We start from the raw sequence: 17,519 nt of genomic DNA on the forward strand, positions 1-17,519 counted from the left end.
GGCGAGCGCACGCCCGCCCCGGTTCGTTCCCCAGCAAGTCCGTGTGTGTGACCGGCGGACCCGATGTCTGCCAGTCACTCGCCGATCATCGGTGCAGAGGGAGGAAGGCAGGCGGCTGATGTAAACAAGCCGCCTGTCATTCTCCCCTGGTGTAGAAACAGTGATCATATGGTTCTACTATGTAGGACTGTTGATCACTGTTCCTACACTTCAAGCCACAGCCAATCACAGTTAGAATCACACCCCTAGGGACACACACAGCCCCTCCCTCTCAAATAAAGTTAACCCCTTCACTACCAGTGTAATTTTTACAGTAACAGTGCATATGTATAGCACTGATTACTGTAGTAATGTCTCTGGTACCCCCAAAAGTGTCAAAAATGTCAGTCAAGGGTCCGATCTGTCCGCCGCAATGTCACAGTCCCGCAAAAAAAACGCAGATCGCCGCCATTACTCGTTAAAAAAAAAAACACCAAAAATGACAGAAATCTTTCCCTTAGTTAGTAAACGCAATGACTTTTGCGCAAACCAATCAAAATATGCTTATTGTGATTTTTTTTACCAAACATAAGTAGCAGAAAACAAATTGGCCAAAAATGTAAAAAAATTTTGATTTTTACATTTTTTGGGGGGAATTTCATATAAAAAAATGTGAAAAATATTGTTATTTTTTCAAAATTTACGCACTTTTTTGATTATAGGCCAAAAAGTAAAAATCGCACAGGTGATCAAATACCACCAAAAGAAAGCTCTGTTTGTGGGAAAAAAAAGGACGTAAATTTCGTTTGGATACAGCGTCGCACGACCGCGCAATTGTCAGTTAAAGTTGCACAGCGCCAAATCGCAAAAAGTGGCCTGGACGTAAGACAGCAAAATCCTCCGGTGGTAAAGTGGTTAATGTTACTGGTCCCCAAAAAATGTCAAAAATGTCAGTTAGGGGTGTGATCTGTCCGCTGCAATGTCACAATCCCGATCACCGTCATTACTATTAAAAAAAAAATCTAAGAAATAACAAGTCCATAAATCTATCCCGTAGTTTGTAAACGCTATAACATTTGCGCAAACTAATCATACACTTTTTGGGATTTTTTTACCAAAAATATATATAGCAGAATACAAATTGCCCTAAACTGATAAAAAATTTTGATTTTTTAATTTTTGTTTTATTGAGAATGTTTTATAGCAGAAAGTAAAAAATATTGTGTTTTTCTTTTTTTTTCAAAATTGTCGCTCTTTTTTTGTTTATAGCCCAAAACCTAAAAACCGCAGAGGTGATCAAATACCACCAAAAGAAAGCTTTATTTGTGGGAAAAAAAGGACGTCAACGACCACGCAATTGTTAGTTAAAATAACGCAGTGCCGAATCGCAAAAAATGGCCTGGTCAATAAGGGGGTAAAACCTTTCCAGGGCTGAAGTGGTTAACTTCATCATTTAAAGTGAAAGTAAAAGAAACTCTCACATTTTGGGTTTTCCCAGAAAAGTAATAGAGGGGCAAATCTTCCTAGTTCTGGTGACCTTGGGGGGTCCCCAAGGGATTCCCTTCACTTGCAGGGATTTCCTCTCACTTCCTGTTTCAGCTTTGGGATAGGAAGTAAAGGGAAATCTCTCCAATGGGACACAGATGGGCAATAAAATCTGACAGGGGTTATAACCCCTTCCCCATAGCTCCCAACTGTCTCTGATTTGGAACCAGAGCTGAAGTGGTAGAAGGTAGTCCATTAGTTATTTTAGGCAAGACAGTCGAGGGAATTTGATAATAGACCCCAGATGTTCGGTGTTAGACATGGCACATGAATGAGAACATACTTACGTGAAGACAATGTTTGAAATATCATTAAATTCTGGAATGTCAATATAAATGTACTGTATCTGCAAAGAAAAAAATATTCTCAATCATTATTATTTTACTCTCACAAAAAAAAAATCTACAGTATTGTGAGTGATCCTGTGTGGATTTTTTTCATTTTAACCACTTACCGACCACTCACATGGAGCAAAGTGGCTCGTTATCGTCCAGCGACGTCGCTGGATCCCGCCCCCTCTCGGCGGCGCGTGCGCGCCGCCGGAGGCCCGCTCCCGCTGTATTCAGACACAGCGGGAGTCGGGCCAGGGGAGGAGAGGCGGTGATCACAGCCGCTCTTCCCCGATCGTCGGGGATCGAGTGAGGAAATCCGCCCGCTTGTGTAAACAAAGCGGGCGGATCTCCTATGTGACAGACAGTCACAGATTACAGGATTCAGCATAGCTGAACCTGCGATCTGTGTCTGTGTCACGCAATCCCCTCCCTCCACACACGTCAGTAAGCATGAGGCATACATTTAACCAATAAAGTTAACCCCTTCCCTGCCAGTGTCATTATTACAGTAACAGTGCATATTTATAGCACTGATTACTGTAGTAATGTCACTGGTACCCCCAAAAGTGTCAAAAATGTCAGTTAGGGGTCCGATCTGTCCGCCGCAATGTCACAGTCCTGCAAAAAAAAAATCGCAGATCGCCGCCATTACTAGTAAAAAAAAATAAACAATAAAAATGACAAATCTTTCCCGTAGTTAGTAAATGCAATAACTTTTGCACAAACCAATCAAAATGCGCTTATTGTGATTTTTTTTTTACCAAAAATATGTAGCAGAAAACAAATTGGCCTAAAATGTTAAAAAATTTTGATTTTTAAATTTTTTTGGGGAATGTTATATAGCAGAATGTGAAAAATATTGTTTTTTTTTTTCATAATTGTCGATCTTTTTTTCAAAAATGTAAAATCGCACAGGTGATCAAATACCACCAAAAGAAAGCTCTATTTGTGGGGGAAAAAAAGGACATAAATTTAATTTGGGTACAGCGTTGCACGACCGCGCAATTGTCCGTTAAAGTAACGCAGTGCCGAATCGCAAAATATAGCCTGGTCAGGAATGGGGTAAAATCTTCCAGTCTTAAAGCGGTTAAAAATACGCTCATTGATAATTTTTTTGTCAAAGACATGTAGCTAAATACATTTTGGCCTAAATATATGACAAAAATTGAATATATTGGATATTTTTTAACTGTCAGAGTAGAAAATGTCAATTTTTTCGCAAAATTTTCGCTCTTTTTTTATTAATATCACAAAAAATAAAAAGCGCAGAGGTGATCAAATACCACCAAAAGAAAGCTCTGTTTGTGGGAAAAAAAGGACTTAAATTAAATTTGGGTACAGTGTTGCACGACCGCGCAATTGTCCGTTAAATGAACGCAGTGCCGAATCGCAAAATATAGCCTGGTCAGGAATGGGGTAAAATCTTCCGGTCTTAGTGCCGGTTCACACTTGTGCGATGCGGGAAGGTTGCGAATTCGCAGCCTGTTCCCGCATCGCAAACGCACATCTGGCAGTTCACACTGCCATATGCGATACGCTGGGGGTGTCAATGAAATGTTAACGACACCCCCAGTTTGATCGCATATCGCAGTGCGATCTGACAGTTCGCACAGTATCGGATCGCACAAGTGTGAACCACTGTGCGATCCGATCGTGATGTGGCCGAAAAAATGCCTCATGTGCATGTTTAGTGCGGGTGCAGTGCGAATTTAGCCATACAAAGTGTATGGCTGAATTCGCACTGCACATCCGATCGCATGTAATGAAGGAGCAGTGCGCTCCGATATTATATGCGATCGCCGCACACGTGGAAGTGTGAACCGGCACTTAAAGCGGTTAAAAAAACGCTCATTGAGAATTTTTTTGTCAAAGACATGTAGCTAAATACATTTTGGCCTAAATATATGACAAAAATTGAATATATTGGATATTGTTTAACTGTCAGAGTAGAAAATGTCAATTTTTTCGCAAAATTTTCGCTCTTTTTTTATTAATGTCGCAAAAAATGAAAACACAGAGGTGATCAAATACCACCAAAAGAAAGCTCTGTTTGTGGGAAAAAAGGACTTAAATTTCGTTTGGGTACAGCGTCGCACGATCGTGCAATTGTCGGTTAAAGTCGCGCAGTGCCAAGTTGCAAAAATTGGCCTGGACGTAAAGCAGGAAAATCCTCCGGTGGTAAAGTGGTTAATTATTGTAGAACCCAAAGCTGAACTCAAGGCAAACAGGCAAATATAGAGATCAAGCTGCTGTACCTACTAAATGATTTGTATTTCTGTCTATCCAGTCCTGCGATTTACACATCCCCCTCAATCAGAAGGATGACACCTTCACACCATTTGCTGTTCATGAAAACATTAATGCCCCTTCTCTGCCGTAGACTTCTGACTGGACTGTGAAAGAGCAGCAGTAGATTGATGAGGTCATCCTGCTACTCACTCTGTTTTCTTCTATTAGTATGTTCTTTGTTACCATATTAGCATGCAGCATACACCTGCTTGGCTCCTAGTGCTGCCCCTCCCTCTCTACTGCTGCTGTATAAGGTAGGGATCGACCGATTATCGGCAATGCCGATATGCACTTTTCCTGAAATATCGGAATCGGCCCCTGAGGTTACCGATATTGCCGATATTTCGGGAAAGTGCTTGTACCGGAGTGATGCCTGCAGCTAGAGGTATCACCCCGGTACCGGCGTCCATAGCCGACGGTCGGCTTTCTTGTAATGACAACCGATGCGGCTGAGAAGCCACTCGGCTGTCATTACAAGGAGCGGGAAGAGGATTCCCTCCTCCCGCCGCCTTCTGCGGCTCGCCCGGGTCTCCCGTCCCACCAGGAGACCCCGGCATCCTACCTGCACGGCCGCCGAAGACCCGATCAAAGCTGCATTCGGCTCTGATCAGGTCTCCATGCAAAAACCCGGAAGAGATATCATGACATCACTTCCGGGTACTCGGCGCCAAATTAAAAAAAATGACAGCATTAAAAACAGCCAAACTTGGCGTTTTGAATGCTTTTCAGTGCCTAAGGAGGGGTTCGGGGTCTTTTAGACCCCCAGATCCCTCCACAAGAGTACCTGAAAAATAAATAAATACATTTTTTTTAAATGTCCAAAAATATCAGCAGATATCAGCCGATACCGATATGCGATGACCAAATCTGTATTGGTATCGGCAATAAAAAACAATATCTGTCGATCACTAATTGTAACCTAAACTATTTGTATTTCTGTCTATCCAGTCCTGAAATTTACACATCACCCCCCAAACAGAAGGATGACACCTTCACACCATTTGCAATTCATGAAAACATTGATGCCCCCCCCCCCCCCCCCCCATTGATGCAGCAGTAGATTGATGAGGGCATCAATTGTATTTGGGTACAGCGTCGCATGACCGCGCAATTATCAGTTAAAGCAACGCAGTGCCGAATGGCAAAAAATGGCCTGGTCATTAAGGGGGTAAAACCTTCCAGGGCTGAGGTGATTAATATAAAAGATTGACTATGTAATTATAGGAAAGATAGTACAAAGCTGACCTCAGTGGACTGTTGGGAGATTTCCATACACAATAACTTGAATTGGTCAGAAGCCATGCCACCATACTTTAGATGAGCAATGTGTGGCCTAAATCTTGTCCAGCTGTGCAAAAGTGTATTACCGTATATACTCAAGTATAAGCCGACCCGAATATAAGCCGAGGCACCTAATTTTACCACAAAAAAACTGGGAAAACGTATTGACTTGAGTATAAGCCTAGGGTGGGAAATGCAGCAGCTACTGGACCCAACTGGACCACCACAAGACCCAAAACAGGGGCTGCGGGCATGGTACAGGAGATGCAGGGCTGCGAACATGGTACAGGAGATGCAGGGCTGCAGACATGGTACAGGAGATGCAGGGCTGTGGGCATGGTACAGGAGATGCAGGGCTGCGAACATGGTACAGGAGATGCAGTGCTGCAGACATGGTACAGGAGATGCAGGGCTGCGGACATGGTACAGGAGATGCAGTGCTGCAGACATGGTACAGGAGATGCAGTGCTGCAGACATGGTACAGGAGATGCAGGGCTTTGGGCATGGTACAGGAGATGGTTTAGGCTTGGTACAGGAGATGGTACAGGCATGGTACAGGAGATGGTTCAGGCATGGTACAGGAGATGGTACAGGAGATGGTACAGGAGATGGTACAGGCATGGCACAGGAGATGGTACAGGCATGGCACAGGAGATGGTACAGGCATGGCACAGGAGATGGTTCAGGCATGGCACAGGAGATGGTACAAGCATAGCACAGGAGATGGTACAGGCATGGTATAGGAGATGGTACAGGCATTGCAAAGGAGATGGTACAGGCATGGCACAGGAGATGGTACAGGCATGGCACAGGAGATGGTTCAGGCATGGCACAGGAGATGGTACAAGCATAGCACAGGAGATGGTACAGGCATGGTATAGGAGATGGTACAGGCATGGCACAGGAGATGGTACAGGCATGGCACAGGAGATGGTACAGGCATGGCACAGGAGATGGTACAGGAGATGGTACAGGCATGACACAGGAGATGGTACAGGCATGACACAGGAGATGGTTCAGGCATGGCACATGAGATGGTACAGGCATGGTAAAGGAGATGGTTCAGGAATGGTACAGGAGATGGTACAGGCATGGTACAGGAGATGGTTCAGGAATGGTACAGGAGATGGTACAGGCATGGTACAGGAGTTGGTATAGGCATGGCACAGATGGTACAGGCATGGTTCAGGAGATGCAGTGCTGCGGGCATGGTACAGGAGAATATCCTGTACCATGCTCGCAGCACTGCATCTCCTCAGGAAATGCAGGGGCTGCGGAGGAGTCTCACTTACCTTTCTGCCTTATATTTAAAAATGGCGCCGCCCGTCGCCAACACGTCACTGCGCATGCGCCATCTGCCCGGGAATAGCCGAACGTGTAGGGGCTTTCCCGAGCGGTGGCGCATGCGCACTGACCGGGGAAAAGGCAAGTGAGACTGTGACTCGAGTATAAGCCGAGAGGGGCTTTTTCATCATAAAAAAAACATGCTTAAAAAGTCGGCTTATACTCGAGTATATACGGTATTTTACTTACAGGGAACTAGCTTTGTGTGGTCACTATAACACAAAATGGTATATCACTCACCTCTTCTTTCAGTCTGATAGCCAACGTGTGATACTGGGCGGAGCTTGTGTTAGAGAGATCTTTATTAAAAATTTGGTTGGTAATTTTCAGTTGAAAAATTGATATCACCTTTACTTCAACTGAAAAAATGAACAGTTAGAGGAATGTCAGAGTCTACAGAATGTTTTCACACCACATTTCTGCAATCATGTACAATCATTATGTTAACATGCTGTTTTTAAAGCGGAGTTCCAGCTACAGAATCGTTTTTTTTTTAATCAATACTTCCTAAACTGTCACCCCCCCCACCCCCTTCATACATCAACTAATCCGTTTTTTTACAGTATAGTAATCGATTGGCAATTATAAAATCTTACTTTATAAAATGTGTCCTGAGCGCCGCCATCTTTGTCCGGGTTCCCCTGAAGCCGCTGTGTGTAAATGGATGCCTTGCTTTCTGGATCGAGATGGAGGGGGGGCCGGTGAATGCAGCGTGAAATCTCGCGCATGCCCAGTACTATGCGATCGGCATAGTATAGGGATGCCTATCATCGTGTTATTTCCTGTTTGCAAATAACGCGATGAGAGGAGCGGCCGGCCGCCTACGTCACTGCCCATTGCATCCTGGGAGTGATGAGTAAGAGCTCCCAGGAGGCATTGCGGGACAGGAAGTGACGGCGCGGGCCGCGGCCGCAGAGGGAGGAAGTGGAAGGAAAGGTGATTATATTTTCTTCAATAATAAGGTAAGTAAAAAAAAAATAAATCGTAACTACCCATTTGTTTTTCAGGTAACAAAAAGGATTAGGTCGATTTTGTGGCCGGAACTCCGCTTTAAAGACATAGAACAACAATTCTCATATATTATATTGTTACTAGTAGTCTGCCACTAGGTGGTGGTGTTGTGTTTGATGCTTTCATAATGTATTGTTCTTCCTAATGGAACTACATGGTCATGATGTCATTTCTTGTCTCTGTGTTCCTATTGTTTCTAATAAAACAATGAAGGCTCGGACTCACATTTAGCTTCATCTTAACTGGTCAGAGTCGTATCTGAGGCAACATTCCAACAGATCAAATACACATTTGGGCAGATTTATAGATCTGGCGGAAAGTAAAAGCGAAGATGTTCTGGGTGGACCTAAAGTGTAGGTAAACCCGAAAATTGCAATATATTGGATCTTATCAGTCCTTCGATTTTCTTTTTCCATTATTTTCTTTTTTTCTATTGATCCTGCCAGTTTCTGTCCTAACAATTCCAGTCCTAGGGTGACAAGTTTCACTTTTTGTACTCTATCTATGGAGGAGCTGGCCTGATCTCCAGATTTGGACTGAAAACACCTCCCCATTTACCGATCCCCATCACATGGGGGAGGTGTTTGGTAGATCACAGAAGATAGCTGGTTAACTTGCATAGGAAGTTACATTGACATGAGATTTCTGGCAGGACCAACAGGATTTATTTCTGTACTTTCTAAATATGTACTTCTCCTGAAAAAAAGAAAATGAATGCAGTCACCACATCTTTGGACTGGTGGGCTGCAATATTCTACACTATATTGCCAAAAGTATTGGGACACCTGCCTTTACACGCACATGAACTTTAATGGCATCCCTGTCTTAGTCCGCAGGGTTCAGTATTGAGTTTGCAGCTATAAAAGCCTCAACCCTTCTGGGAAGGCTGTCCACAAGGCCTAAGACATCACGTTCCTACGTCTCAGCCGGAAGTGTGCCGCCGTAAGCTCCTCCACCGTGTCCCCAGTGTTCGGGAAACGCCGACTTCCATCGGCTACAGCGGACTACTGTAGCAGACCGTTCAAGCTATTTTTAGGCATCCAGATGTACCAACCGCCTGGACGGAACAGTCTTCATATTACCCACTGCTGTCTTATACCTACTCTCTTGTGAGTACATGGTGTTATTGATTTGCAACATTAAAACGTGTCTTACTGCACTTAGAGTGGCGCCTGTCTTTTCTTCACAAGGTTTATGAGTGTGACTATTTTTGATCATTCTTCCAGAAGCGCATTTGTTAGATCAGCGCTGATGTTGGATGAGAAGGCCTGGCTTGCAGTCTCTGCTCTAATTCATCGCAAAGGTGTTCTATGGGGTTGAGGTCAGGACTCTGTGCAGGCAAGTAAAATTCCTCCACCCCAAACTCACTCATCCATGTCTTTATGGACCTCGATTTGTGCACTGGTCCAAATCATTTGGAGGAGGGGGGATTATGGTGTGGGGTTGTTTTTCAGGGGTTGGGCTTGGCCTCTTAGTTCCAGTGGAGGGAACTCTTAAGGTGTCAGCATACCAAGACATTTTGGACAATTTCATGCTCCCAACTTTGTGGGAACGGTTTGGGGATGGCCCCTTCCTATTCCAACATGACTGCACACCAGTGCACAAAGCAAAGTCCATAAAGACATGGATGAGCGAGTTTGGGGTGGAGAAACTTGACTGGCCTGCACAGAGTCCTGACCTCAACCTGATAGATAACCTTTGGGATAAATTAGAGTGGAGACTGCGAGCCAGGCCTTCTTGTCCAACAAACATTCCCATAGACACACTCCTAAACCTTGTGGACAGCCTTCCCAGAAGAGTTGAAGGTGTTATAGCTGCAAAGGGTGAGCCAACTCAATATTGAACCCTACAGACTAAAGCTGGATAAACACTATACAATTTTCTTTACATTTTTTCCTTTAGACCTAACAAAACCATATAATATGAGGTCACACCTAAACACTTTCAATTTGTATGCAGTCAAGCAGGCCCTTGTACTATATAGTTGAAGTTAAATCAAAAGGAAATCTACCAACAAAAGTTATATAGTGTGTATCCAGCTTGAGACTGGGATGCCATTAACCACTTTACCACCGGAGGATTTTGCTGTCTTCCGTCCAGGCCACTTTTTGCGATTCGGCGCTGTGCGACTTCAACTGACAATTGCGCGGTCGTGCGACGCTGTACCCAAACGAAATATACGTCCTTTTTTTCCCACAAACAGAGCTTTCTTTTGGTGGTATTTGATCACCTGTGCGATTATTACTTTTTGCGCTATAAACAAAAAAAGAGCGTTTATTTTGAAAAAATAACAATATTTTTAACATTTTTTTATATGAAATTCCCCCCAAAAAAGATGTAAAAACCAATTTTTTTAAAAAATTTTTGGCCAATTTGTTTTCTGCTACCTATGTTTGGTAAAAAAAATCGCAATAAGCGTATTTTGATTGGTTTGCGCAAAAGTTATTGCGTTTACTAACTAAGGGAAAGATTTCTGTCATTTTTGGTGTTTTTTTTTTTAACGCGTAATGGCGGCGATCTGCGATTTTTTTTGCGGGACTGCGACATTGCGGCGGACAGATCGGACCCTTGACTGACATTTTTGACACTTTTGGGGTTACCAGTGACATTTTTACAGTAATCAGTGCTATACATATGCACTGTTACTGTAAAAATGACACTGGCAGGGAAGGGGTTAATTTTATTGGAGAGGGAGGGGTTAATGTATGCCTGGTGCTTACTGACGTGTGGGGGGGGAGGTGACTGTGTGACAGAAGGACAGATCGGATGTCCAGCTATGCTGAACACTCCGATCTGTCAGTCCATGTCACTATGGAGATCCGCCCGCTGTGTTTACACACAGCGGGCGGATCTCCAGACTCGATCCCCGACGATCGGGTAAGAGCCCGACTCCCGTTGTGAATGAAAACAGCGGGAGCGAGCCTCCGGCGGCGCGCAAGCGCCGCCCAGAAGGGGGAGTGTCTGACGACGTAGTACTACGTCGTCAGACGATAACGAGCCACTCTGCCGCAGTAATATTACTGTGAGCAGTGGTAAAGTGGTTAAAGTTCATGTGTGTGTAAAGGCAGGCGTCCCAATACTTTTGGCAATATAGTGTAGAATATTGCAGCCCACCAGTCCAAAGATGTGGTGACTGCATTCATTTTCTTTTTTTTCAGGCGATGTACATTTTCAGCAAGTACAGAAAAAATCCTGTGGATCCTGCCAGAAATGGCCCCTTCCTGTTCCAACATGACCGCGCAACAGTGGACAAAGCAAGCTCCATAAAGACATGGATGAGCGAGTTTGGGGTGGAGGAACTTGACTGTCCTGACCTCAACCTGATAGAACACCTTTGGGATGAATTAGAGCGAAGACTGCGAGTCAGCCCTTCTCATCCAACATCAGTGCCTGACCTCACAAATGCGCTTCTGGAAGAATGGTCAAACATTCCCATAGACACACTCCTAAACCTTGTGGACAGCCTTCCCAGAAGAGTTGAAGCTGTTATAGCTGCAAAAGGTTGGGCCAACTCAATATTGAACCCTACAGACTAAGACTGGGATGCCATTAAAGTTCATGTGCGTGTAAAGGCAGGCGTCCCAATACTTTTGGTAATATAGTGTACTTTATTGTTCTTTATATGAACTTTAAAGTGAACCTGTGCTTTACCCATACGTTGTGTCATTAAAACATTATTCTAATATAGAACTCCAACATTTTCCTACGTTCCAAACCATAAATACTCAGGAAGAATAGTTGAGGAGAAGATCCACTTACCTATAATGATGGTGGGATGAGCATACTGGCATTGAGGGCCATAAAACAAAGCCGGGCAGGCACATGAGGTGCCATTCGATGTTCCGCCATTCTGGCAGAGTAATGCGGAATTTTCACACTGGGAGCCAATAAAATCGGCCGGGCAGACACACCGCGTTCCATTCCAGTGGCCTCCATTCAAACAAGCTGAAATAGAAAAAAGGATAATAAAAATCCACCTAGGGAAATCAAGATAAAGGAACTGTAAGAAACATGAATTCCATCTCCACCATCCTTTCTCCAACCCATTTACCCCCCAGAGGAACCATTAAATTAACTGTCAGTTCTCGAGCAACCTCTATAAACCACTTAAGCCCCGGAAGATTTCACCGCCTTCCTGACCAGGGCCTATTTTGCGATTCGGCACTGTGCGACTTTAACTGACAATTGCGCGGTCACGCAAACGCCGTACCCAAACAAAATTGATGACCTTTTTTTCCCACAAACAGAGCTTTTTTTTTTTTTGGTGGTATTTGATCACCTGTGCAATTTTTACTTTTTGCGCTATAAACAAAAAAATAGCGACAATTTTGAAAAAAAAATAACAATATTTTTCACATTTTTTTATATGAAATTCCCCCCCCCCCCCCCAAAAAAATGTAAAAATCTAAATTTTTTTACATTTTGGGCCAATTTTTTTTTTTACCATATGTTTGGTAAAAAAAAAATCGCAAAAAGCGTATTTTGATTGGTTTGCGCAAAAGTTATTGCGTTTACTAACAAAGGGAAAGATTTTTGTCATTTTTGTTGGTTTTTTTTATAACGCGTAATGGTGGCGATCTGCGATTTTTTTGCGGGACTGCGACATTGGGGCGGACAGATCGGACCCTTAACTGACATTTTTGACACTTTTGGGGTTACCAGTGACATTTCTACAGTAATCAGTGCTATACATATGCACTGTTACTGTAAAATTACACTGGCAGTGAAGGGGTTAACTTTTTTTTTTTTTAGAGGGAGGGGTTATGTGTGTCCCTAGGGGCGTGCTTCTAACTGTGATTGGCTGTGGCTTGAGGTGTAGGAACAGTGATCAACGGTCCTACCTAGTAGAACCGTATGATCACCATTCCTACACAGGGGAGAATGACAGGCGGCTTGTTTACATCAGCCGCCTGCCTTTCTCCCTCTCCACCCGACGATCGCGGTCACACGCACGGGGGGGGGTCCGTGACCACCGGAGGCGCGCGCTCGCTCCCTAGACCCTCACAGGCTAGCGACGTAGCCCTACGTCGCTCTGCCTGTGAGGGGCTGACCGCCGACGTAAATAGTCGTGCGGCGGTCGGCAAGTGGCTAGAAAGGCGGGTCAAGTGAAACAAAAGGCAATAACCGTGGGGGATGGGCTGATGGAGAAAATGGAAGTATAGTTGTTAGGTGTGGGTAGGATAGGCTTCTCTGAAGATGAGGGTTTTCAGGGATCGTCTAAAAGCTAATAGAGTAGGAGATAATCGGACAGATAAGGGTAAGGAGTTCCATAGGATTGGAGAGGCTCTGGTAAAGTCCTGGAGGCGAGCATGGGAGGAGGTGACGAGGGAGCTAGAGAGCAGGAGGTCTTGAGAGGAATGAAGAGAGCGATTAGGTTGGTATTTTGGGACTAGGCTAGTGATGTAGCTAGGGGCTAAACTGTGAATGGCTTTGTAAGATGTTGTAAGTATTTTGAATTTAATTTGTTGGGTGAGCGGAAGCCAGTGGAGGGCTTGACAGAGAGGAGCAGCGGACACTGAGCGATTGGTAAGATGAATGAGTCTGGCGGCAGCATTCATGATGGATTGAAGGGGGGATAGCCTGTGTAGAGGTAAGCCAATGAGAAGGGAATTGCAGTAGTCGGGGCGCGAGATGACCAGGGACTGATCTAGGAGCTTTGTTATGTCATTGGTTAGAAAGGGGCGTATTTTGGAGATGTTGCAGAGGTTGAGGCGGCAAGATTTGCACAGCGATTGGATGTGGGGCTTGAAGATGAGTTCAGAGTCCAGGACAACACCTAGGACCTTGGCATGCGGAGATGGGCTGATAGTAATGCCATCGATATTGACAGAGAGATCAGGGGAAGGGGCACGTGGTGGAGGAAAAATAATAAGTTTGGTTTTGGATGGATTGATTTTGAGGAAGTGGTGTGACATCCAGACCGATATATCTGATAGTAAATTAGTGATACGTGAGGAGATATTCAGATGGAAGCATAAATATTGATACAACCCTGGCCAATCCCAGGAAGGCAGGCCCTGATGGCATGCTGGGAGACTGTATAAATTCTCCCTGAATACACTGAGCTCTGGGTCTTTTCCTGAAGAAGATTGGTCTAGCCTGGAGGGGCTTACTGCCCTCCAGGGCATTGCTGCCACATTTTTGTTGTTGCAAGGCCTCAGGTGGGTGACCTGAGGGCCTGGATTCTGAGACCCTGAAGCTAGAGAGAGAGAGCTGACTGAGAGGGCATTCTGCTGAAAATCTGGCCTGGAATCACCAGAGCAAGATGTTGCTTAGAAGTTGGAAGGAGACAACCAGCTGTCCTTGGGCTTGAGTACACATGGTTCTGAGAGATCTTGGGGACTTTTAGGCTGCTGCCTCCCCTCTGGTGCAAGATAGTCAGCTGTGGGTCTGTTTAATGGGGTCACTGGCTGATGTTCTGAAGAGCTTAGTCCACCTAGTTATCTGTAAATTGGACTCTGCTCTTGTAACTCTAAAGCACAGGTGTCAAACACAAGGCCCGCGGGCCGAATGCGGCCCCCCAGGCCATTTCATGTGGCCCTCACACCTCTCCTTCACCCCCCCCTTGTCTTTTCCCCCACCTTGTCTCTGTAGTTGGCAGCAGAGAGGAGAGAACTCTTTTGCTAGATCCTTCACTCCTCTGTGCAGCTGCAGAAAGGCTCGTCTTTTCCCACCCCCACTTCTCAGCAGTCCGCAGCAGAGAGGAGGGCAGAACTCTTCCTACAGATGCTGCACCTCTCTGTGCAGCTGTAACACCACCTTGCCTCTCCCTCCCCTGGTATCAGCATTCAGCAGACTCTGGAAGCTGACTCCAGCCCTCCTCTGGTTCTCCTCCAGACCCTGCACTTCTTCCCAGATCCACCCAGATTTTCTTCCTGGGAGCAACACAAGGTAAGGGGGTGCATTGTGATGTAAGGAAGGGTGCAAGACTCTTGACGTCTGATGGGGGGGCTCTTGACTCCTCATGTAAGGGGGCGTGGGGTGCTCTGGACATCTAATCCTACAGATATAACTGGCCCTTTGAGGGCAACTATAATGCTGATGTGGCCCGCGATGAAATTGAGTTTAACACCCCAGCTCTAAAGGAAGGAGTTTGAACCTAATTCCCTCAATTCTATCCAAGTTCTCCAAAAATAAAAACAACAACCCTAGACTGGTCATTGGAGATCTGTGTGAATGAAACTGTTTGCCTTGTTGTTGGGTGAAGCTTGTGGGGAAGACCTGGACAGTATTCCTGCGGCTCCTACGGGAGTAGTGCTAGAGCAGTAAAAACCCGACAGCTGTTCTAATTCCTCTCCACCATACCCAAAACTAAAAAAAAAGTTTTGCCTTTAGTTGTATTTTAAACTGTATGTGATTTGCACAATGTCTGAAAGAGTATGTAGGGCTATCCCCAAAGGAGCTGCTGGTTAAGATGGGTCCTCTGTTCTTTGTGTAGCACCCTACAGGTAGGTGCTAGGTAAATGCATATTGGGCCTTGTCTGCCTAACAGCAGGGCCATGATTGCTTTTTGATTAGGGTGTCATGGCTTCCAGGTGTGTCTGCTGAGATCCCCACTGGCTCTGTGAGAGGCTTCTCATAGGGCAGAGGAGGAAACCCAATCAGGGACACATTAACCACTTGCCGACCGCCGCACAACTATTTACGGCGACGGTCAGCCCCTCACAGGCAAAGCGACGTAGGTCTACGTCGCTAGCCTGTGAGGCTCTGGGGAGCGAGCGCGCCGCCGGAGGCGCGCTCCCGCGCGGTCACAGACCCCCCCCCCCGCGCGTGTGCCCGGCGGACCCGATGTCCACTGGGCACTCGCGATCTTCCGTTACACCAGAAGAAAGGCAGGCGGCTAATGTAAACAAAGCCGCCTGTCATTCTTCCCTGTGTAAGAATTGAGATCACACGGTTCTACTATGTAGAACCGTTGATCTCTGTTCTTACACTAGTAGCCACAGCCAATCACAGTTAGAAACACGCCCCTAGGGACACACTTAACCCCTCCCTCTCCAATAAAGTTAACCCCTTCACTGCCAGTGTCATTTTTACAGTAACAGTGCATATGTATAGCACTGATTACTGTAGTAATGTTACTGGTAACCCCAAAAGTGTCAAAAATGTCAGTCAAGGGTCCGATCTGTCCGCCGCAATGTCGCAGTCCCTCAAAAAAAATCGCAGATCGCCTCCATTGCGCGTTAAAAAAAAACAACAAAAATGACAAAAATCTTTCCCTTAGTTAGTAAACGCAATAACTATTGCGCAAACAAATCAAAATACGCTTTTTGCGATTTTTTTTTACCAAACATATGGTAAAAAAAAATTGGCCTAAAATGTTAAAAAATTTTGATTTTTACATTTTTTGGGAATTTCATATAAAAAATGTGAAAAATATTGTTATTTTTGCAAAATTGTCGCTCTTTTTTTGTTTATAGCGCATGATGAAAAAAGTGCACAGGTGATCAAATACCACCAAAGGAAAGCTCTGTTTGTGGGGAAAAAAAGGACGTCAAATTTGTTTAGATAGAGCGTCGCATGACCGCGCAATTGTTCGTTAAAGTCACGCAGTGCCGAATCGCAAAATAGGCCCTGGTCAGGAAGGGGGTAAAATCTTCCGGGGCTTAAGTGGTTAAGGCTTGTAACTACCCCAGAAGGCAGATTCCGCTGCAAAGGATTCTGGGAGTGGGTATAAGTCTGAGGGGAGTGTGTGACTCAGCGTCTTTGGCGGGAGCAGAGTCCCAGGAGGGAGAGAACGGCTGTCTCTCCTCCTGTTTGAGGAAGTGGATGTCTCAGGGTGCTGTCTGAGAATCCAGAGAGTGCTGAGTTGAGCTGAGGGGATCCGGTGTGCCGAGAGCCAGCGGAGGGAAAGAGGGGTCCAGTCCAAAGAAAGCCTACACAGGTCGTGAGTACTGAGGATTGTCCCTGGGGGTCTGCCTAGTGTCAGAGGGGGACCACTCCGGAGAAGGGTCTAGGATCCAAGTGTCAGCTAGCTGTAAAGGGGGTGCCTAGGTTGAGGACCATGTAGTGAAAGAGGGGGGTACCTAGTCAGGGGACCCTGAAGAGTTAAAGGGGACGCCTGCAGTTTGGGCCCTGAAGAGTCAGTGCACAGAGTGTAGTGCATCAGTTAAGAGTTGCAGCCATACAGGAATTCACAACAAGCTACCTCAAGCCAGTGCAAGGCAGGAGGGGGGTAGTCAGTGACTGTGGGTGCTAGTAGCGTCAGAAGTTCAATGTTCTACAGTCCTGGATCTTCTGGACTTAAGTCTGAGTTCCAGCACAGCTTTCAGAGATACAGTGTGTTCAAAGCTTCAGTAAGCGTTGGCTAGCGTCTGCTGACGTCAAGACGCTAATGGGCATTTTTGCTATAAAAGTCCCAGAATTGTACATAGTTGAGCCAAAGGAGTATCCCACTCATTCCCTTCTCCCATCCCCTTACAATACAATAAAACAACCAAACAAAGATGCCGGAGTGGTCAATGTCTCAGTTCTCACACCCAGGGTCGTAGCTCACATGGGCTGGAGAGGTAACCGCTAACAATGGCAGACCCACATCAGGCCCAATGCCTGGAAAACCTGTTACATTTGTTATGACCATTAAGGCCCTCCTGACCATTGTTGGTCATCTTACTTTTAAAAAGTAATTAGTTACAGTTACAAATTACTTCTCCCAAAAAGTAATTGAGTTACTGACTCAGTTAACACATTGAAAAAGTAATTAGTTACTCAGCAAAGTAACTGCGACTTTTTTTTAC

The 17,519-nt window shown here is 45.3% G+C and overlaps 1 protein-coding gene across 1 annotated transcript in view; it reads right to left on the reverse strand.

The window, feature by feature from the left end:
- The window catches only part of LOC309560408 (uncharacterized protein), a gene marked incomplete at both ends in the record, with an annotated part of 47,044 nt that overhangs the window by 14,626 nt on the left and 14,899 nt on the right, over positions 1-17,519 (reverse strand). The window contains 3 exons of the mRNA XM_082264045.1: positions 1,812-1,870; positions 7,012-7,130; positions 11,542-11,640. Coding sequence (XP_082120171.1) covers positions 1,812-1,870; positions 7,012-7,130; positions 11,542-11,640 — 277 coding nt within the window. The remainder of the gene's footprint in view (positions 1-1,811; positions 1,871-7,011; positions 7,131-11,541; positions 11,641-17,519) is intronic.

Source organism: Pelophylax lessonae (assembly GCF_965119305.1).
Source record: "Pelophylax lessonae genome assembly, chromosome: 7".
In the NCBI taxonomy this organism is placed as follows: Eukaryota; Metazoa; Chordata; class Amphibia; order Anura; family Ranidae; genus Pelophylax; species Pelophylax lessonae.